At 40.9% G+C, this 24,569-nt stretch overlaps 1 protein-coding gene across 1 annotated transcript in view; it reads right to left on the bottom strand.

Annotated features, from left to right (window-relative positions):
- Positions 1-23,015, bottom strand: part of spop (speckle type BTB/POZ protein) — a 63,321-nt gene extending 40,306 nt beyond the window's left edge. Inside the window, exons 1-3 of the mRNA XM_035655422.1 lie at positions 22,880-23,015; positions 2,836-3,107; positions 1,190-1,311 (exon numbers count right to left, since the gene is read on the bottom strand). Of these exons, the coding sequence (XP_035511315.1) occupies positions 1,190-1,311; positions 2,836-2,913 (200 nt within the window). The 5' untranslated portion in view covers positions 2,914-3,107; positions 22,880-23,015. The remainder of the gene's footprint in view (positions 1-1,189; positions 1,312-2,835; positions 3,108-22,879) is intronic.
- Between the last annotated feature and the right edge of the window lie 1,554 nt (positions 23,016-24,569).

Below are 24,569 nucleotides of genomic sequence, written 5' to 3'. Positions count from 1 at the left end.
CTTGGTTAAGCACTTAAAGGAGGAAAAAGACGGATTGGTAAAAGGATGGTATAATCCACTTCAAAAGCAACTTCGATTGATGTGGTATTTGAAGAAAAGCCAAGTTGTACTTTGAAATTCTCCATTTGTTTCTTATTTAAGACGGTAATCAATCCCAGACATACGGCTATATTCATTACCTTTGGCCCCCTGAAATGTCTATTGCCATGTTTTTGTGTGACATACAGACGTTTCCCTTCTATCTGATAGTTCTTCTGTAAACCAAAAACAATGTCATGTCATTTTATTTCAACACTATTCAATATCCTTATCTTAAGTCTTGCAAGTGTATCTTGAGTCTAGCCTACTGTATACCTAATAAAAACAGGACAGCTCTTCATGTGGATCTACTTTGTTGTCATAATCAGAAGTTCTCATCAATCCAACAATCAGTGTTTCAGTCCATGGGAGTCAAGGTTGCAGTGGAATCAGGCTGAAAAAAGGTGGCTCCTACATCCCAGCCACTTTGTCCTGCTCCTCCAGGGGATCCTTCTCAGGCCATGGGGGATAGAGTAATCCCTCCACTATGTTCTAGGTCTCCTTCAGAGTCAATAAAGTCCACCAGCTCTTCCAAAGCACATTAGTGCAGACTGAAATAATATTGCTCGTGCTAAATCTGTGTTTTAACTACTGACTAATAAGCCTCATTTTCAGTGCACTGCAATCTCAATCTGGGAGGTTGAGCAGTGTGACAACTCTATATTTGGAGTAGACGTTTTTTAAAGATGGAGACCAAACCCATAATGCCTTCCCACTTTTGTTTTGACTAGCTCTTTGACCTCATGAGATGAGGTGACTCTGCCTCCTCTACAGAGGAGATATGTCAAACATACAGCAGGTCTGTTTAGTCAACTGGCTATATGTAAAATATTTCCTGTGTTAGTATGCTTGAATTTATGTTTAACACATATACATTCATCCTGGCATTGATCATGGTTTTATCTGGCACTCTGAGGCTATGTGAGAAAGTGAAGATTTGACTAAATTCAAGCATGAAAAAGTGGCAACTGGATGCTGATGGGTTTAATCGTTTGAAAACAATGTTCTACTTCTCAAAGGTGCAACAAGTGAATGATCCTTGAGTGAGTTGTTGGAGAAAGTGTTCTCCATTCTCTATTTCTGATAGCTAAAGTGACCAGCCTTCACTAACCATTTGAGTTTGTCGTTGGCTCCTGAGGAGAAAGTGGAGCTTTTGATGACCTCTCCCATCTCCTCACGGCAGAAGCTGAAGTTGTTGATGGTCCACATGTAGGAGAACTTTACCACTTTGATCTGCGCAGGAAAAGACACAGCGAGAGCTAAAACCAGATATCTTTATTTATATATTTATCTATTCTATATGGGTAAGTGGTGTTTGGTCAGTCTGGACTTCAAAACCACACATCAAAACTGCCTTTCATCTTAATAAACACTGACAACAAACGGAGGGAAAGAAGAAAGGATATTGTAAAAGTGGCAACAGAAAAAACAAAACAATTTTGCAAAGACAGAGGAGATGAAAAAACAGACATCATCAATGACATACTTTATCTACCTTGGCTCTTAACAGAAAAGTGGTGTCTGAACTAGCATAGTCTCTACTGCAATGCCAGGAACAAACACAATTGCATAGTATAGGTAATGTTTAAAAAAAAGATTTAACTGTACAATTACCTGTCAAATTAAAAGCAAACTATGTCTGTCTTGACAAACAGCTGTCTTATTCACAGTTAGCTCTGTTTAACATTATACAAAAACTGGACTATTAGACTGTTAGCTATGCTCTCCGTGTAGCAATGTGCTCCTATAGCATGCTGAGGAAAACAACACATTTTTGTGTTGCAAACAACTTTCAGATAAGAAATGAGGTAGATAACACATCTATCTGTCTATCTGTCAATCAGTGATTACACCCTTAAAGGACCAGCATGTGGAGATAAGATTGCAACCAACCCTCCTCACCCTCCCCTTTAAACTACAGTGGCAGCAAAACTCGAGAGGCCCAATCTAGAGCCAGTGTTTAGAGTTAATCTAGAGAGAGTGGTTTGTCTGTTTTTGGCTTCTGTAGAGACATGGCAGTTCAACACTGCAACCTCCAGGGAAGAGGACCCGCTGTAGATAAAAACATATAGTGCATATGAACATTATATTCTATTTGTCCTCCTAAATGTCACACACTAGTCCTTTCCTAGTACTGCATTGCTCAAAATCAATGCAGCAGAGCCGGAGATATATTTTCCTTTTTTATTCCACGCATTCTTCTTCCTTAATAAAAAATGGCACCTCCATAACCCACAATGCAACTTGACAGCCAACAGTTCCGTCAGAGACGTCAGAGACTAGTGCCGGTTAATGTAGCATCAATCCGCTAGCCTAAAGCAGGGATGAGGAGCAGGCTACAGAGGTCTGGTAAGCTCAATACTTTCTAACTCCACACCCACACCCAACCAACAATATCAGATTTCACACAGTCACAAAAGGCTTTACACACAACACTGTTTGTTCACACATGCAGGCTGCACTGCACACAGACCTGTAAACAGACTTTGATTGTTAGTTGGTAAAGTTCCCCTTTAATTCCTAACAAAAAAGAATCTCACATTGTACTGAGTAGTAGTTGTGTGCTTGATCAACAAGAACAAAATAAACAATTTGTTGAAGTGAAATTGAATGAAGTCTTGGAATGAAAGCAACCACCAAATGTGATAAGCTGCAGCCAATCACATGCACCCCCCCACCCCCACACACGAACACACACACACAACGCACACACCACACACACACCCCACACACACACACAGAGAACAGAGTCCTCACCTGAGTATAACACCAGCTCTCAGCCACGGGACCGCTGGACATTTCCACCGGGGGAGAGGGGCTTGGGACTCTGGACATTGCCAGCCTTGATGCCTGAATGGGGCCGGAGCACCAGCCAGGTGTGGGGTGAGGTGGTACGGGGCGTGTAGGGGAGGGAGGTGCCAAAAATTAGTCAAGCTGGCCGCGTCTGAAACAACACCTGCTGTATGGAGAGCCGCACAGTTGCAACCAGTACAACAGGACGTCCAGACTCCAAAACAGCTACGGGCACCCTGTAGGGACACAGAAACACAGCCATTAAAATAACTCTGACTTTAAACTAGTGAAGCACATTACTATGAAAAGCTGTGAGCCTGTGCTAGTGCATATGGGTCTGTGTTTGTGTGTGTCACGGCAATCCCTAATTGAATGGTTAGTCTAATTGAGTGGTATTTTCTAGTAAGTAAGGGCTATGAATTTATTTGTTTTAAAGGAGGCTTCAGCATTCAAAGCACAGCAACGGCGTGCGCTCTGCTTCACTGGGGGAAGCCTTCCTTTGTCTGCGCCTGGTTTCGTCTTTGTTTTGCTTTGAGAGGAGCAGAGCACTGTGCCAGCCATCTGATTCCAGCCAGGCTGCACCCGTCCACCATGGCTCTAAGTGAAGTGCAAGACTAAAGACTTTCATCTCAAGCTGCCAGTCTGTACTCACACAAACACACACACAAGGTCACACAGTACTTTCTAAAGCCAGTGCTGACTAAGAAAGGTCAAAGTTGTTTTTATAAGAACCTGCATGCAGGATTTTTTTCATCCTGAAATGCTGCGATTGAGATTTGCCCTGCAATGGCCACATCACGTCTCACTTTCTATCTGTCGCAAAGAGAAACTTCCTCATTATTTTTGTCTAATTTTTGGTCCTTTTCTACACTAGCAGTCTCACAGGATTAAAAAAAGAAAACTAAAAAGGAACATACGACAGTTTGGTTTCAAAGCTTCATTTCTCTTCTGCCTAAATCTCTCATTTCCGCTGGTTCCCCACTCTGCTCCTCTCAACTTCTTATCCACAAAATTCATACCTAAGTCATCACAAGGTCTCAGGATCTGGCTTTTCTCACTCAACCTGCACGTCCCCCCGATCTCCTGCCAAAGAAACCCTTATTCTCCTGCTTAATTAGTGGCTGATTGAAAGAGAAGTTCAAGACCCGAGAAAACTTGCCAGAAACTGAGTATCAGACCGAGGAGGCAGAGAGACAGAGGAAGAAATGAGAGAATGGGTGAAAAGTGAGAGAGACCTCTGTCTTCGCGAAGCGGATTGTAGACAGGAGAGGCGACCTCGACAGCTCCAGACCCAGACACGACTTAATTAATGTTTAGAGATAACGCCTGGATCCGATCTTCCTCAATCCAGTGCCCCCCTTTTCTTTCTTTGTGCTATTTGTATCTGATGAAAAACACTGGTGGCATTTTCGCTCAGTAAAACAATAAAATATTAATCACAAAAGTTGGGAGAACAAGGCTGCACTGATTTGCAATTTAAATTACCTGAGACTTCCTGGCAATTAATTATAGTCCATATGAGTGAGTGAGGGCGTATACGCAGATTTCCGCACACGTGTGTTGCTCTGTGTGTGTGTGTGTGTGTGTGTGTGTCATCATCCGGGCTTTGTTTCACAGCATATCTAAAGCACAATTTATCAAGTGATTTTCTGGTATCCTGTCCCTTACAGAGCGCCATAAATGCCAAGTAATCACAGGGAATCAATTTAAGAAAACATGACAACACTGGCAGCACTGCTAACAGCCTCACAGCTTTCTAAATAGACTCAGATGACACTTAGCCAGAATAAAGCTAAGGATGTTTTTTCATCCTTTTCATGACAAACATCAAGAGCGGAGCGGCAGGAGGAAAGCAGCAATAACATCTCTCAGATATGGAGGAGACTTGTGCTAATCATAGGACTCCCTCAGAAGAAATGTCTGCAGACAGTTCATTCGTCATGGGAATCAGATGATGACATGGCGTGAATGTGAAGAATGACTAATAGGTGATAATGCACACGGCATAGAGAAAATAAATAATGTCACATTACAGTGTATGCTGGGCAAAGACTGTGTTCCTCCAAATGCAATTAAAAGACAAAGTGAGGAGGTTATGGAGGTCCTGTGCTTCAGATAAGGAGTGTTGCTGCTACTTGGGCTCTATCAGCACCTTGTAGGTTGGATAAAAAGCAGTAGAAATAAGGATGAGGGTAAGGGTGCTCAGAGCAGAGCAATACAGAAAAAGAGAAAACTATTTTAGATTCTACACAGTATACATGTTAATATCTTCACTGACAAACACAGCAAACTAGCCAGACAATAGCTTGTCATACTGCAGACATACATAGAAAGGCCCTGCAGTGAATACGACACTGTGAAGCCTATAATGTTCAGTTATTGTTGGGATTCAGCACTACAATTTCTGAGGGCTGTATTGAATTGCACTATAATAGAGGGTCTGTATTTCCTCAAGTATAAACAACAATTGAACATCATGAGCTTCACAAAGATCGAATTTATTGCGTAGCATTTTCATTTGATTGCATTAGATTGTATAGGTTTTCATGAACGTGTTTACCACATATGCCACATTGTGATTTAGTATATGAAGTTAGACTGAAATTCTTTTTTGTTCCAACTAATATAGACTAAGCATGGACTAAAATGCCACAAAATGTTAAAAGAAACAGTGTAAACACAAATTGAAAAACACAACTATATATATTTTATAATCATATGAAAAGGAGAAAAGTAGCATTATATAATTATCTAGAGATTTTGCTAGATAAATCATTTAAACTATTCATTCTTTTTCAAAATGGTTTCAGCTCTAATATCATGTATTCACTGATGAAGAGCAATCTCCTGGTATGTTATGTGTTATCATTAGGGACCGTTCAGATGTGGCATCTTTTGGACACGCTAATCCGTTATTTTTAATGGAGATGCGTGACAAGCGCCTCAAAATGAAAAGCAATGCTGTAATGGCGAGCATTCTTTCATTCGTTTTTCGTTGTGTATATGTCTCTGGTGCACAGAGATGGAAAAATCTCAAGCGCACCACAGGTCATGTGATCAGACTTAACCAATAGGCTCCACAGGACTTGCTTCACCTTTTCCGTACAAGGAGGTAACAACATCAAGTTGAAAGGTCAGCCGAACTGAAGATGAAGAACAGCTGATTATACTCATCCAGAAATACCCAGAGCTGTCTGGCCTGTTCATTTTATTTTGACACCAACAGAAGGAACTATGCCTGGAGATACTGTATAAGCTCAGAATTTGGAATAACTGGTAAACACGATGATACGCTGTTTTTATGTTACTAACTAGCTGTGCTGGCTAACGTTAGCTCATTCAGTTAGGGCATTTTTGTTGTTTTTAGTTAAGTTTGTTAAGACAGTAAGGCTGACTGCTAAATTACCGGAACTTCATCATCATCATCGTCATGCGGCCCGCAGGATTTGGTTGCTTAATGACGACAGGCACGACAGTAGCACGACCTCCCAAACACCTTGAATAAAAGAATGAAAGCCGACGTTTTCCACATGTTTTAGACGTAACATCTGAACAGTCCCTTAAACGTGATTTGCAACATACACCAAAGAAGAGCAAAATAGAAAGATTACAGTAACACATTATCTTTCATTTACAAAGTTACTTTGACAACACCATGATGAGTCTCCCTAACAGCTGTTTCGGCTGAACTGGGACCACCGAGCACTCACTATAAAATCAAGACACAAACACATTTGTATGATTGTGAGTGTTTGTGTGTGTTCTGTATGTATAATGCAGCAAGTGTGTGAGTAAGCAGAGAGGGAGGGAAGGAGGATGGGCCTCCTCCATCCCACATCCTCACCCCATGTCTGTTTTCAGAGAGGGGAGCCAGATGAGGAGAGTGAGACCTGGAGCCCATTTATATTCATTACCGAGAGACAGTCTGCTCTCACTCTGCCAGTCCAGCCTCCATCTCTCTCCATCTCTCTGTCACACACCTCAACACACCAGGGAGGAGAGTCTGACAAACCAACAGACAGATAGATTCAACTTCCTCTGTATAAACAAGAGCTAAGCGAGGTGAGGCCGCATCTGCCTCCCTCATCAGCATGAGATCTGGAGGCTGCCAGCTGCCCAGATACTGACCAGACCGTAACAGCCACCCTACATACAGCAACCACATAGTGAGTAAATGCATGACACTCAGCTCACGGTGTAATAATGCGGTGATATTAACTCCATCTGTAAATTTTACATGGTGATAGCATATATTACTGTGCATATGTTACCTCCATCTGCAAATCTGATAATGTGAACAGCTTACAATGCATATTTACACTTGAGGACACATTTCTGTTCATTTGTTTTTCCATCTGTGCTTGTGACAATCTGAATAGCTGCTGATCCACAATGTCGCCTGCACAGCCACCCCAACCTGCAAGTCTGTCTATGAAGTCAATGCGTATTTAAAGGACCAGTGTGCAGGATTTGGGGGGCTATTGGCAGAAATGGAATATAATATTCATAGGTATGTTTTTATTAGTGTATAATGACCTGAAAATAACAATCATGTTCTTAGAAGGGGGGAGTGGGTCCTCTTCCACGGGGGCCGCCATGTTTTTGCAGTAGCCCAGAATGGACAAATCAAACACTGGCTCTAAAGAGGACCTATCACAATTTTTACAGCCACCATAGGTCATCCTACACTCTTGGAAAGGGGGGCGAGGGGTATTCAGTTGGTTGTAACTATGAGCCTGTAATACCCATCACACATCAGAAAATAAAACAAGTTTGCATTCCCCTCTCTCACCAAATGTTTGCAGTATGACCTCCACTGTCACTATCATTATGGCAAGATCCAAAAACATCTCCACTATCCTCAAAATAAAAAGTCCTAAAAAGATAAAGAATCCTCCCCCCAAGGCAAATGCAGACGCTGTTTTCCCTTGAAAAGCCTTATTAAATTTGATTTTGTTTATACAATGACTAATTCTGAAGTCACATTAAGATAACTTTACAGTACCTTTTTACTGTTCAGGTGAACACACACTATAGCTGCTGCTGCTGGTAGTGATGATGACATGCCCTTTATATGCAGTTACATCAATGGATTTTTATATAAAATTTTGAAGTTTGTCCCAAAAACCCTTCAGTATGGCCAGATGGCAGGGACTTCAGGCGACCAGGCCTGCTGTGAAATAGGAGGTGAAGAGTGACAGAATAGAGAAATGAAAAGCCTTCTGGAATTCATTACAGCTATTGCTGAGACTCTCAAAAAGATTAAATAAATTTATCATAAAAAACAAAAAAACAAAAACACATTCTACAAGCAAGTACAAGCACTTACAAACACACACACACACACACAGTCTCCATCTAAATTCCCTTTAACTTGCAAAATGAAAGGGAAACATCAAATACACAGAACCACCCACTATCCTGTCCCTCCGGGGGCCCACTTCCTGCTGGGAGGGGAAGAAAACGGGTGGCACGGTGCTGAGACTCCACCACCAGGTGAACAGGGGGTGGAGCTGTGTGATTTGGCTGCTGCAGAAAAGGCTGCGATCACAGCAGGGATCCTGGAGTGTTTAGAGGGTCACCTTGCGCGACAATAGGCAGCGAGCAAAACAGTGAGGTACAGAGACGGGCTGCAGAGTTTAGAGGGACAGACTACAAAGATTGAAAACATGCCAAAAAGCTGAGGCTAAATGAGTGTTGCAGCTTTGAGCGTATGTGTGACGCATTTCTGAACGTAAATCAAACGCCCACATGCTAGCTCACTCTTCCAGAGCTTAGAGTCAACCCTGTGCTTTTTTAACAACCCCCCCGCCCTCTTCCCTTCAGCTTGGGTGAGAAATCTGACAGAGGGTTAATGAAGCCTGTTCATTATAAGGTCAGATTCTATTAAAAGTGGATGGGAGCTCCAATGAAAGCTTACAAGGAGCATGTGCAGACGCATATGGGGGATCAGCAAGATTGATTAAGTGAAGAAGCTGACTCCCATTTAAAAAAAATCATACACCGCTAGCTGGAGGTGCACTTTCTGTCAAATAAGCACGCACTCAAAGGGATCACATGACGGAAGTGATTCCAACTCTCCGTCGTGAGAGATTCAGCAGCCCAGAGGTGTCCCTGACAATAATGGCAAGAAAATCTAAACTATATGAGAAGCCGACGCAGGTGAAATTGGCAAGCGGCACAGGCAGGGGGATGGAGAATTTCTTCTCAGGTTTGAGTGAAAGACACACGCATGTGAACAAGGCTGGATGTGGAGCATGTATGAAAACATGTCTGCTGTAAAACAGTGTCTGTCCATCTTGCCCGAGGCACTGCTTATAGTCCTGACACTCACTCAGAGAGAGAAAAAGAGGGTGAAAACAGGGATAAGAGAATAACGGGCACAGTGGGCACACATGCATGACAGGGCTGAGCACGGACTTGGCGGCGGGTTGGTGAGACGCTGGAGTGTGTCGGATCCAGGGCCGCAGGAGGTGTGATGGATTAAGAGGCGCCGGCAGAGACAGGGGCCCTCCCTGAACCGTGGAGCAAACCCCAGTGAAACAACATCACCATCCCTCTCCATATCACTGATGGTCTCTCTGTCTCTTTCTCTTTCTCTCTCTCCTTATTTTTCCCCTTTTTAAACCATCACCTTAACTCCCCATTTTCTCTGCCTCTCTGAAACCCAGTCAAGATTGCTATAAAACCAGACAACCATGCCAGTGCCACACTTCTTCCTCATTGCTTTAGTCCTTAGTTTTGATTAAATGTCCTACTTTAGAAGATATAAGATTGAGAAATGTGCTAATTTGTGCAGCTAAGCTGACAAAAAAATACTATAAGAAGTCTAACATCAAGAAAGTAAGATAGCTTTGCCTAAATTAATAATATTATACCCTAGCTGTACTTCACAGCTTCAAGTATAGATTTTACTACTGTGAGTGGCAATGTTAATTAACTTAATTTCGGTATCACCTTCAGAGATAAGCAGTCTTTATCTTAATGTTTTGGTCTACATTTCTAAGAGATCACTTCACAGTGTTACTGTCACTTTGACATAAGAGCAGTTCCCAAAACCCAAAACTATAGAGGTGATTAGTAAAGCAACAACAAGTGTAGTCATGGCAAAACACAACCATGTCTTTAATGTACAGGCTCAAACAGTTAACTAATAACTCTATACCTTTTTAATTATCCAAACATGCATGTCACGTAGACAACAGTGCAATAGTAAAACCTATGTGATAAGACAGAAAGAAATCTTAGCTATCATGGCTACATCATCATTTATTTATAATCAAAAGCCTGCAGTGGATAAAAGCTGACTAAAGTAATGCTAAGGTGTATTTGACCCTTGCCACGATCCTTTCCCCTCTCACCCCATCCTTTCTGATATTCACTAAATCCCTGCTTTGCTCTGTCGTTGCAGAGCTGACCAGCTTTTGTGTGACTCAGTGTCTCAGTATAAAGGTCCAATCCTCAATCCAAACACAAACAAAAGGGCAGCTCCTACACAACATTCACCTACACGTTCAAACCATCTTTACGAGTAATTGACTTTAACTACAGTCCAAATGTTGAACACTTGTAAAATTCCCATATGTTGCCACAAAGCTGCAATCCGTGAATAAATGTCTGATACGTGAGTACATGGTCTGGTGTACCTCATTACACACACAAATACCTTTACCCCAATGACTTTCAGTCTTAGTAAACCACATTACACATGCAAATCAATCCATCTGCATAATCTTCTCCCAATATTTTGCACACTCAGCTAGAAACATCCAATATTACATATTTAATAAAACAGACATGGAAGATAAAGCGATCATTTGATGGACACAATCCTCTGTAAACCTGCACTGCTGCTGTACTTACTTGACAGTGGTACCAGCAACAGTGAATGAATTAAATGTTAGATAAGACCATATGTGTGCATATACATTCTGCCTTCCTGTCAAGAATCCAGGCTGGAGCTTTAAGTCCCACTTTTAAAGCTGTTCAGGCTGCGCTCTTGCTATTTGTGCTCACACACTACTCCAATGTGATCAATTAGGCCTCTATGGTTGCAGCACTCACACTCACTTGTGTGACAAAACATACCGACGCTTCTACACAAGCGCAGACACACACACGCAGCAGAGACAGCTAAATCCAAACTGACAATTTCAGACTTGAAAAACAAAAAATTACATACTTTGAGGCAGACATCAATCCACAGTGGTCTCATGTAGCCAAGATAACAACAGAAAAGTGCTTTCTAAATGACAAAATGATACTGGCTTCAGTCCACAGCTCTCTTTCTCTCTGTGTCTACTTCTCGAGCACAGACACCCACTGAAACACAGCTAACTCTGTCTAACAATCCAAATAAATATATCTTTTGACAGTATACAGTATGTCTTTCTCAGAACAAAGCTGGTAGAGAATAATATTTGTGCAACAGCATTTGCATGGAGCCACTGAGGTAAAGCTTCTTTCACCTTCATCCTCACGACTACTGGATGTGCTCTTACGTATTACCCTGTCTGTTTATTTTCTGCCCTGCAGAGGCTCGCCGCATGAAGTTTCATTCTCATGAAGTGAGCTGAGCTTGAAGCAAAAGGGAGGAGTGAATAGAGGGTGAGGGAGTTGTTTTGTTACCGCACTCAGTGCAATGATGCAATTTATAATTAAAATGCAAATAGAACAACAGGGAGTCTTCTCTTCACCTTGTTTTCACTTTACTCCAACATTCTCTGGGGAGGCCCATCTCTGCCCGGGATCAATGTATCCAGAAGCCAGTAAATCAATTTTCATATGAAGCACTGAAATCAATTTGAGATTTAGGCTATACAAAATCTGTTAAAGTAGAAGCGACTGCTTGGCTGAGAGAAAACTTGGGATGCATGGACAGACATACCCAGCCTGTGGCTATAAAACATTTTTTTACTTTGCTATGATGATGTGTGAGGGATCTTTAAAAGCTCACATCCCTAAACTGAAGGCTAAAAGCAATTATTTCAGCAACAAGAAAACACAGGCCTGTCTGACACATCCGCCATTGGCCTGTCTCTGTTTTGACTATAGCTTATCACAATAGGTGGCTCAAACATCCCCTAAGCTTCAATCTCAACAAACAACAAAGACAAACGCTGTGGAATGAATCATTTGGGGGGAGTTTTATTTCAAAAGTGTGCCTGACAGAGAAAACAGGGGGGAAGTGGAGAGGAGGCCTTTTTTAGTGGTTGTCCTTCAGCGTGACTTTGTCATGTAACACATTTCCAGCTCAATTATCTGCATCCAGTGGATTTCAAACACATTTAGCAAGGACCAGAGAGCTTGGTAATTAGCAGGAGGACTGGCTCATAAGGGGGCCAAAAACAAAGCCTGTCTTTAGCTCTATCTTTATCCTTTCCGCTTGTCTAATCTCTTCTGATCCATCTCTTTGCACAGAGGGTGTTGGACATCATGTATGCACTCAGTCAATACCTTCATATGCCAACAGGTTGTCAGCTTTTATAGACCAAAGCGTGATGCAAAATGAGATACTTGATCTGTAAGAATAGGCTTGGAAAATAAGTGAACCTGACAGTGGGTTAATGATGATACTGCATGCAGCATAAAACACATTTACTTAGATATCAGTTATTTCTGAAAGTAACATCCCAAGAATGTACAAACACAGAAATGTGCCCACAGTACATAAAATTGAATAAAGGGTCCTATTACCCTGTTTGGGTATGTCACAAGACACAGGAAAGGAAACCAAACTTCACCAACCTCCTACTGCATTGTGTGAATCTAATTAATCTTCGATGAGACCAACCACTTTTGCTACTCATACGAGAGCTTGAAATAACCATCAATAACTACAATGCACTGTGAATCCAGCCTAATATTTTTCTGATTCCCTAAGAAATCAGAACTTGTAGCTGTGATGACATTTCCCACAGAAATACAGCATTGCGCAGAAATCGATTCAATGCTGAAAGTGTGTCATGACATGATGAGAATTCCAAATATAAAAGGTTAAGACCATGTCAGACTTTGGCCACCAGCCTCCTCCTTGTGTCGCTTCCATTTTAATTACGGCTTAAGACTACATCAGTTTGCTTTGGCACAGGAATGTTGCCTTAGGTAAAATTGCTTTCAGTCTATCCCCATATACCTATAAAGGCTCATTTCAGCGAGGGACAATTTCATCGTTCTTTCACCCTCCCCTTTCACTACGGTGAATTTGTCCACAATTCTTCCCCATTTGCTACAAAGTGTGATATACTTACAGTCAGCCATTTTATATACAAGGTTGAATTCAACGTCTAACATTTATGTACTATAAAGCCATAAAAAATCCCTCTGTGTAAAATAAAAAGTAGAATTCAATGGCTTGCTGTTGTTCCTGAGGGGACAATGGTGGCACAAAATAATGATGCATCATTAGTGTTTTAAATCTCATAATAGAGTAAACTATTGAGTTTCTAATATGTTTACTATGTAGAGAATAGATTTCAGACAGAGTGAGTTTTTACTTCCTCTTTTTTGATCAATTTTCTCCTCACTATTCCCTCCTTTCTTTCCAACAATTATAATGATGAACTGTGCCGGCAGCAGTACAAGTCACTGAATTTGTGAGATGTCATCTTAAACAGAGGTAGAATGAGTCACTTGGGCAAGAGAGAAAAAGAATTAAAAGAGGTGTGTGCAAACCTGGTGTGGATTACCATTAAAGTTCATTGTTTTTGAAGGGAAGAATTAGCAAAGAAAGAGACATAAAAAGAATTTGCTATGTATGTATATAGAAGAATAATTTAGAGTAAGGAGTACCAGATCACCTATGTAGCTGTTTAGTATCCTGTTTCAACAGACCAACAATGAACCGAATATCAATGAAAAGGAAACCTTTTTTTTATTAAGTAGATGCGTCTGTACTATTTGTCTTTCATTAGCATCACCCTGAGTTGATCCATACACAAAGAAGAGGAGGATTAAGATTAACTGTTCACTTAACTTGTCTTATTGTCAAGCTCATGTTTGAAATGCTGCAAAATGTAAAATGCAAAAGTGTGTGTTTCCATTAGCTCTACTAAGGTAAATGAATTGGCTTCCTAAAATTTAGAGAGACTGTAGAGACTACAGTACACACCAAGAACAAAGGTGTAAAATATTCAGAAACTTAAATTAAACTATAAATACAAGGCAAGATGTTATTCTCCTTTGCTGCCTGCTGATGTGAGGCCATATTTCATAACATCCAAGAATGGAAACAAAGACATGCTCTAAGTAATAATGTAATTCAATACCTAATGGTAACACAACCACAGGTATTTTATATTTAACTTAGTGGATGAGTGAATGCATCTATCTTACAATTTATCACATAATTTGCCATGAAAGATATTTTATCACAGGGTTTTTCATTCCTATTTGGCTTTTCTCATTCACTGCCGACACAGAATGCACATAAATTCACTTATACTGTATGGAAACCCAGACAGAGTCTCACAGACCGTTGAGAAGATATGGAGACAGGTGCAAATGGTGCTCTCTGTCTTATTGCTTTGCTGTTGCTCTTTTCAGTGAAAGGAAGGGAGAGGAAAGGTATCTGCGCTAATAAGTTCAGTTCCATCCATCGGTTGCACTTGGTACGACAAGGGTTACTCCTTTGTGTGCCCCAACGTCACTCTGCCTCCCAATTACCACATTTACACACACACACACACACATTCATTTATATTCAGAGAGAATTTTAAATGCTCTCCATTAAATTCATAAAAGATGGATCGTCTCTTAAAACCAAAAGTGATCTCCTCACCTTTTATACATTGTTATCTATACATTAAAGAACACATACATTATACAGTGAGGGCTGAAAATGAGCTGTCTCAGACTGAAAAGTGTCAAAACAGAGCCTTGATAATAAAAAAGGAAATGCCAGTAATACTAAGTAGAGAAAAATATTGCTGGTCAGATGAGGCATTAAGAGTATGACTGAAAAAAGGGAACTTTTAAAATGGAATAATCAGCAAAACTTATCTCAAGCAACACTGATTGAATTTCACTATTATTTCACAAATTTAATTCACAAATAAGGGAATATGAATGAATGAGCATGAGCCTGTACTTTCTCAGTGTTTTCTCACATTATTAGCTAATTATGCATGATTAAAAAGTGAAAGTATACCCATTTGTGTGGTGTACAGTATATTAATGTGGTTTCACCGACACTAGTTATAGCTGTATGCAATTTTCTTCAAAGGAGATATACGACATTAAAAATGCTAGTTTCAACAGTTTCAATGTTTACATATAATTTTCAGGTGACATTTTCAATATTCACTCCCTAAAGAACCCTAGTTGAGATAGTGGTGGGCGTTGAGAGCCTGCAGTCGAACGTCTCTGTTTGGCTGCTGGCACCTAAATGTCAACCTCTATCCTTGCTTTGCAGTTGCAAAGTTGCAGCCACAAGCTGATGCCAGACAACAGCGAATGTGTCATATCATCTGTATTAATCAGCCAGTAGTCTGATTTGAGATCGGTTCATTACCTGCACACAGGGGCTCACAGAAAAGCCAGAATGTGGGAATCAAACTTGAACTCCCACAACACCATTACAGATAACACCCACAAAATAACTGCCAGTGTTCGTAAAGGTGACAAAACCCCGTATGTCATCCTCTAAATCCAAGATTTCCTAATTCATATTAAGGTTACATGTGTTCCCCTCAATATTCTTTGCAGCGCTGAGCCTTTTGGAGGGTCATCAGATGGTGCCTGGTGCTGTAGTCGGTTCTGAAAGCAGGAAATGCCAGGCAGATAAAGCTGCTCGACTACCGCAAACACACACACACACACACACACACACACACACAGTGACATTTCAGATCTCCTCAGTGAATCTGGGACCGTAACCAACAGTTATGCTCCAAATCCAAGCCACCCTAATTCATCTCCCTCTCTTTAACTATCTCTGAGAGCAGTCCTGCCACTACCAAACTTTCAGCTCTAAAACTCATCTTCTCTGCCTATTCTGCCGTTTCAAAATTACTCATCTTAACTATTCCACACGTTTTGTCTTTTGTCAAAATGGCCCTGACAAATCTGACACATTAGGCTGCCTTTGGTTAGGACCCCCTCTGAGATTAGCACTCTCTAATGAAGTCATTTGAGTCAGGCAGGCACATTCCAATCTCTGAACATCCAATCAAAAGCACCAGAGAGACTCTCTGTGCTCCAATAGATGCCAAGATGGTGATGGACAGAGGGACAAAGGCAGATAAACCGACAAAGGAACTAGACAGAAAGACAGCATTTATTTTAACCCATGTTGAATACATAAATACATAATAAATACCTAAAAAATAATAGGAGATTGAAAAATGGGAGGAGTAGGAAAAGAAGGGAGGGTTGAGAGAAGGCAGGCAAGCAAAAAGGAGAAGGTAAAGGAACCTGCCTTTTTCTTACACTGATGCATCTACACACACACACAAACAGATATGTTTTGTCGACAGAATAATGTGACCAATGAAAAAAAAAGGAAGGAAAACAAAGTGAGAAAGCAAAGCAAACAAAGATGACAGACACAGACGGATTCCAGTCCCTGTAACTTTGGATGAGCAGGATAGACTTTTTTTGAAGAGGTAACTGAAGTAACTGAGTTTTCTTCAGAGTCATTTAAAGAATTTCCAAATACAAACATTTCTATATAGTGTTGACTGTGAAACACCATAAAGACCATAAAGCTTTGCGTATTACAATAATTTCCTGATTATCACTCCTAAGGAGCTGCACAGTGCCACGACTTAAATAATGTGAAGACATGTTGGTGTGGCCATTTGTTGCCATTAAGATATCTATAGAATAACAGTTTTAGAAATGTTATTAAGAGATAAGTGTGGAAGCGAGAAAAACAGAAGAAATGATATATATATTGTATAAACTATCGTTATACAACACAGGATTGCATAATGAAGTGTAGCTCCATGCTACACACAAATATTCTAATATTATAAATTAGAATAAAATAAAACAATAAAATAGAACAAATGATATAGAAGTAGCACTAAAGGAAGACATAAAGAAGGAAAACTAAAATTTGATTTACAAGGAAGACATACAGTTACATGTATATGAATGTTCTTTAATTAATGACAATTGTAAAATGTAAGTAAGTAAATCAGCTATACACTTTGAGTGAACAGTGCACTTTCACTGATGAGCCAAAAGTCTGGCTGAACTCCATATAAACTTGATCAGCATAAAGGCAAACAATCAGACAAGGCACACTGAGCAAACTAATTCCATTGGATAAGCAGTGACGGTCCACCTAGTGTCCTTGAGTGACCACAGTTTACTGCACGGCTGACAGCTAACTGGCCGACTGCAGTGTCATGACAAAAACAAGAAAACACAAAGACAGACTGCAACGAAACAAGAAAGGAAGAAAAACAAAAGGCAAGAAAAGAAGCAAGCCAGAAAGAACGCAAACAAGTAAGCAAGAAAGACAGGAAATGAAAATACAGTAGAAAGAAAGCCAAGCTTAGTCAAGAGTCAAGACATGTGTGGCCCATCAAAAAGAACCCTACCGGAGGAAAAATATAAATAAAACAATCATTAACCAGCTCTGCCACACTTAACAAGGAGCTTGGAGAGACGAGGGAGGAGGAATAAGTGGAGGGAGCCGCAGGGTTGCCGCGGCAACTGAAATTAGAACCTGGGATAACAAGAGAAATGAGAATGTGTGGGACGACCCAGGTGAGACAGAAAGAGAGGGGAAGAGAGTGACACAGAGAAAGAGACAAAGAAAAAAAATCAGAGAAAAAAACAGACTCGCCGGCATTCTTGTGAGCACCACTTATACAACAATGAATAAAACGCCTGAACGTGTTTTCTTCTAAAGCCGTAAAAAAAAGAGATGACAGCTCATTCAACGTAAAACATGAAGAAACCATAATTGTGCTCTCTTGTGGTGTGACTTGAACAAAACACACACACACACACACAAACTTAGTGTGTTACACATACTGCACGGTTACTGGGACTGTTTGCAAATTGCAGCCAAAATTTGATATTTATAGATGCAGTGTTCAAAGTAATTCAACTTCTACTTTCAGTTATTAATTAACTTGATTTCATTTGTATAACTGATTATATTTGTATAGAGAATCACAGTAAGTCTCAAAGGGCTTTTCAACACCCACACTATAAAATTAAATGAAAAAGATGCCTTCCAACCTCAGACCCTCACTGAAAACTCCCACGAAAACTTCATTAAGAAGCTAGAATTACTGCCTCACAGTCCTATGCCTCCATTAATCAGTCATGTTGCCATTTACATCCATGTCTGTCCAGACTCATAATACTGTAGTGAAGACTGTGTATTTTTTGGTGAAATGAAAGATTCACTATATTGATATGTATGAGTCCAGTTCACTTAGAGACTATTTTTACAGAGTAGTGCAGAGGGCTGATAAAGAACTCCCTCACATGGTGCAGTGACAATTACCTGAAGCTCAACATCATCAAAACCAATGAGCTTGTGATGGACAACCAGAGGAACAGGAGGTCCCCTATCCTGGTTGAAGAGGAAGTGAAGAGGCTGGACTCACAACACTGAAGCCATCTTCAGGAAGGGACAGAGCAGACTGTTCTTCCTGAGGAGACTCCTTCAGAGTGTTTCTGCAGATCTTCTATCAGTCTGTATTAGCCAGCGCTCTGTTCTTTACAGTGGTGTGCAAGAGAGGTCAGCAGCCTCAAAAAGCTGTTAAGGAAGGCCAGCTAGGTGATCAGGTTGGAACTGGACAGTGTGGAGGCAGTGGCGGAGAGGAGGATGAGGGGCAAAATCATAGCCATCTTGGATAATCCTTCTCAACCTCTCTGCAACGAGCAGTGGCAGATGGGTAGCTCCTTCAGCCACCGGCTCATTTCACCCAGGTGTAAAACATTAATGGGAGTTGTTCCTCATCCGAGTCAAGGGTCTAAGGATAGAGGGCGTTGTGCCAGATGTAATGAAATTCTCTCCACGTGTTCATGAGAATGGGACAGACGTGACCTTTGATCACCAAAATCTAATCAGTTTTCACGTTTGTACCAAATTTGAAAAATTTCATGAGAATGGGACGGACGTACGTGCTTTCAAACCCGAAAACATAATGCCTCCGGGCCGCAGCTGTCACCGGTGTGACGGCATAACAACGGAGGAAACCTTTGACATAGCCATTTATCAGTAAACAACGACATGATATACAGATAACACTGTGATAAATTTGAAATCACCCATCTCACCACAGCTGACAGAAATGGATTTAGCTGTGAGCAGTTATCAAGCACCTTTCTCGGTTGGCTTGGAGGTTGCCAAGAGACAGACAATGCCAACTGGAAGCTGGCAGTTCGTAAGGTCTAAGCATTAAGACCTAAAATGTCAATATTGGTCCCAAGGGAAGAGATAATTAAGGCATAAAGATCTAAAAGACTTGTCACATATGGCTGGCCAGCTGTCACATCTGTCCATTCATATTCATGGCGGTAACAACGAGGCCTATACTAAAGCAGCAGCAGAGTATGTAATGGCTGAGCATTAAATGTCAGCTGACTGAGCTACAACTAAAGGCTCGCACAAGAAAGCACTCAGAATGAGGAGAGGCCTGGCATTTAAAACAATACACAAGCTCCACTTCTCATTTCAGACGTTCACTCCCGAGTGGGTTGTCTCACAAAGATCTATTCCCTGTGGTTCTACTTCACACATCCCTAATGGCAAGAACCAACAGAGGAGCACAGTATTGAAGAGGAAAGTATTAAACTCTGCAGAATTCCTGTAGGATTTCTGATGGAAAACAGGGTGTTGCAGTGACAATCTCTCAACAACATGTGTTAAGGTGCAAACTATCAGCAAACATCCGCCCTGCTGATGTGTCAGTGAGCAAGGCACTGAACTACTTGCCTGCTCAAGGATAACTGTAAGACTGTCCTCACCAAACAAATTACATAACTGCGTGTTTGTTCCAATTCTTTCAACAACCTATATATGTTTCAGTTTCTCCATTGTGAATAACATCAAAAGACCAGCTTGGTTTCTTTTAAACATGAGTCCAATTTTTTTCTAACCATAATCAGGTCATTTTCCTAGAATAAATTGGCCAAGACCGCAGAGTTGCCAAATCATAAACCCTAGCATAATTTGTCTTTGGGACAGTCATGTGTGGAATGCACTGACAAACAAACCCCTTTGTCCTTTAGGTATGAGCACTTTCTGGTTGTGCATCTAACCATGTGCTCTGGCCAAAGAAAAGAGAAATGCTCTGCAGGGATAATGAAGCTATCACTTTTATGGCCTTTGCAAACCATAGTCAGCTTATTTTGGTCCAAATTAGGGGACAAGTAGTTGCTCCGTTGCATTCATGCACTGGTTGCTTTTATGATAACCACACACAATTTTCAATTCAGCCATGATCTATCAACAAAAGCCATGCAGGAGGCAAATTAGTCAAAACAAATCCAATTTCAGTCCGTGTCATTTCAGCTCAGCTTTGCGGACTTGCAGTCTTGGCTCTTTGTTTGCACTGAGCTTTAACACTTCTTGCCTGTTTTTTTGCAGAGTTAGAAATGTATTGAAAAAGCATTTCACTGAATCTTGAGTGCAAATTTGCCCTTGGTTCATTTTGTTTTGCTTGGCTTTTCAAGCATGTGTGAGTACTGGCTATGAGATGACAGCATCAGTCTCCTTATAGCCATAAAACCATAAAACTGCATTTCAGGGTCACGTCTTGTGATGAAGGTCTAACTCCTAACAAACTGCCTTGCTGTTCACTTGAGGTCCATATTTTCAGATGTCTCTGCGACATAGCCATTGCTCTTACCTGTCTGGATGAAAGCAACTAAAAGCACATGGATTCAAATACACATTTAAAAACTGACTGGTGTAAATGCACCCTTGCTTAGAGTACAAACTGGGACAAATCTAGTGAGCTGGGTTTGGTTGGATGTATTATGAACGTCCCCCTGGGATCTGCTCTGCCCTGAGGATTTAAATGTGTTGGGATGTGGTTGTGTGTGGCAGGCAGCTGGCAGTAGTGACTGACAGGTCAGGTGAGCGCCGTGGTCTGCTCAGGCGTGCAGATCCAGCTCCTCTGACTGATCTGAAGTGGCTTCAATTAACTGGAGCAGCCAAGTGTGAGGGAGGGGACTGGGGGGATGGGCCCCAGACAAGCCTCCTGACAGATTTTGGGGGGGGGGTGAGATGAGTGGGGCCCTCTGACAGGTCCTCCAATGCCCCAACAACTCCAACCTTTCTCCATCTAGTCTTAGCTAATTACTAAGTATCCATATGGAGACACTTGTCACTGTGATCACAGCAAATTGGCTGTAACTGCAGGGTCAGCAAGGACTGTCTTTCACTCGCATATACAGACACACGCACAGGAGACACACACCGAGGCTTGCACAAAAACAAAACACACACAATAGTTTTCATCATTTTCAATACTGAAACTATTTTGAGTTTCCTGAGAGAACAGAAATTAAGTCACAGCCAGGAAATCCAATATCACAGGCACTGGCGCGCGTACATCTGCAAAACCATATTCATGTTGATTCTGCATGATGCTCCGTCTGTATGATAATATAGAATGGAGGTGATTAAAATATCCCAGCATTTCTCAACAAATCCTACACACAGATTTAATTTTCATGGATACATGCAGCAACGTTGATGTCAGAAGGCACTGCCAAGTGAAATGTTAGTTTCACTTTGAATATAAGAAGGTAAATCATACTCCAAATGTGGGAACATGGAGAATAGATTTGAACTGAATCCTGGAATTTCTCATATCTCCACATTTGCTCTACTTTTACCTTTTAAACCAAAAGGAGAGCTTCTTCACTTTGTTAAACGTTTTATTAAACACTGAAACAGCAGACAAACCTGTACACACCAGCAGGCCAATATGTCATATCAATAATGCACTATTATCTACTATTTTCTCCTCTCAACAAAAAAAAATGTGATTCTTATGGCCTCTAACAGAATAGAGTGTGTTATTTTACACTATATTTTCATCTAGCTTTTGCTCTTGCTTTCTTGCTTTCTTGCTTTCTTGCTGTTCTTGCTAGTTTTACAATACCTAATTAACATGGAAAGTTTTTGGGGTGAGGCTTGAAACACACAGGCCAACATAATTTCCCCTGAAGGATATATTTTATTGGGGGTTTTTTTGGCCTCTCATGTTAGCACATCCTCCATGCCTAAGCCCTCATTTCCCCTTCTAAAACCTGATCTCCTTCCTCTTTTCTCACTCTTAAGTCTTTTATTAGAACTGGGTGCAATTTCCACTTTTAAATGACGGCTGAATACTACCTAAAACTTCTTACCCAGCTGCCATTTATGTGATCAAGTGTCTGCTGCATCCTCTGTTCTCTATCCTATTTGGTATTCCTCCACTAGTAGCATTTAGATCTTCTGTCACCTTCTTCTTTTTTGTGTTTCTATTCATATCATCAACCTTATTTCTCATTCTGGACCATCAATTTCCTCTTACCCACTATTTGGTTCAACGCTAGCCATCTGAGAATAGTTTTGTGCATCTTAAAAAGCAAAACAAAATGTAGTTTGCTGGAGAGAAACTACTGAACTACAACATGGCAACTTATTATTTTCAATGACATGTCTGCACCTGCAGAACAGCAGAAGTACATTATCAAAGACAACTTTAATGCCATGTAGAATTCTATTGCAATACTGGTCTGTATGCCTTGGCTGACAAACATGGCACCAGGGACACTGCAATATTTATGAATTCACTAGTTATAATGTTTTGATTTAAAACACTTAATTTAGGCCTTGATTTTTGTGGTTTCAAACATTTTTTTTAAGACAAATGCATTAAGTTTTGCCACGAAAATGTAACAAATGTAGGTTAAAAGTGTCTCTAACAACCGCCTATTCCAACCCGCCTCCTTCCCACATTATACATTCCATTTCCTAATATTGGTACAGACCAACAACCCCCCTTCCCTCCCCCAGATCCTCACCCCATTTGGTACTCACCTAGATCAAAGTCCCTCGCACATCTGTTCCGCTTGCTGCTGCCATGACTCGCCAGCTGGACTCTGTCCGTCAGGTCTCTCTGTCTGTACGTGTGTCAGTACTGCATGTCTGTCCAAAGCCTGAGCTTCTTGGCAAGCTGCAAACGCAAACAGCGGAAAGAATCAACAAGACTGTAGTTGTGCGAGCAAGCGTGGGTGTGAGCCGTTGCCTTATCATATTCTTGCAAGAGACTCCTTGTCAAGTTGACTGTTTGTGTGCGCATCTGTTATGTAGGAGACTTGAATGCAGAACATTTTTTGAGAAAGAGTGTGTGTGCTTGCGTATGTGACAAGATATTACAAAGACACATGTTTTACAAAGACTGTGGTGAGGTTTACACAGCGAGGCGGAACAAAGTGGGACAGGGACTCCTTACGTAATTACACCCAGCATTAAAACACTAATCCAAACACAAACTGTATCTGGACTGTATCCAAACAGCAAACTAAGCCACAGGTGTAAACAGAGCCATGAATGTAATCTCATTTCCACAAATCAAATGATGGTACTTATAGCAATAAGATTCAAAGCAGGCTTAATGCTTCCGTAATATTTCTTGGGGTATATTTACACTGACCCATAAATATGGATAAATATCTTTGTGGATATAATTCAGATGTACACACTGCATGTTAATGTGATGTAAAAACGGCCCACATAGACCCAAGGAACAGTACAACCACCTGACAGGACAGACGCACAGTGGCACTCAACTCCAGCGTAGAGGTATGCTCTGTCAGTCTCATTAAAATCCTCCAAGTCTAATTCCCCTTCAAATACCACCTCTACCTAAATAAACATGACCAAGGACGCTTACTCATACTCCACATGGCTGCCAACCACAGATGAACAGGGTTTCACAGAGTCGGCTGGTTGCATTTAGCCAACCATTATTCTAGAGAGGTATGTGGATTGTAACAAAATGTCTAAAGCTAAACAGCCAAAATGACACTCTTTGGGCTCATAATACAGCCAATCCATAAAGATCCCTGACATTTAAGTCATTTAAACTATGAAAAGCTTGATGATTTGAATCAATGTTCTTTTATAACCAGCTCATAAAGTACAGAGCTGCATTTTAAAACAGGCGTGAATGACTTGAAACTACGGCAATAGCTACAGAAAAGTGAATCACAAGTTGCCTCAGAAGTTACATAAATTCTGACATTAACCAAAACACTAAACACTAACTCACATTAGGTCCAGACATATTAAACATAATAATAAAAAGGCAACTGCATACAGTAGGGCTCTTTGTATTCATGACCAGCATCCAAACGGCCTGTGGGCTTTTACCTCGGGGAGAGAGGAGATTATCCACATGAATGAATGAAATATCTTAAGATCCACATGTTTACACATACATACCAAGGAAATGTCAATCAGATGCAAAATATAGTCGCTGAATGCAGAAATGTCAAAAAGGGAGCCCGGCTCTGTGATGTGTGTATGGGCCCGGCACCTTCTGATCAATAGCTCACCTGAAATGAATATGTGATCATTCTCACTGTCTCAACAAAGCAGAAGTAAGCCACAAACTTGACAACAAAATAGACACAACCAGGATCAATGGGCCCTATTTAAAACTCTATTAAAAGGTCCAGTTTGTAACATTTAGGAGGATCTATTGGCAGAAATGAAATATTCATAC

The sequence above is a fragment of the Morone saxatilis genome, unplaced genomic scaffold (assembly GCF_004916995.1).
Source record: "Morone saxatilis isolate NCDOM2014 unplaced genomic scaffold, NCSU_SB_2.0 Contig14, whole genome shotgun sequence".
Classification (NCBI taxonomy): Eukaryota; Metazoa; Chordata; class Actinopteri; family Moronidae; genus Morone; species Morone saxatilis.
This window is presented reverse-complemented; position numbering and strand designations above follow the sequence as displayed.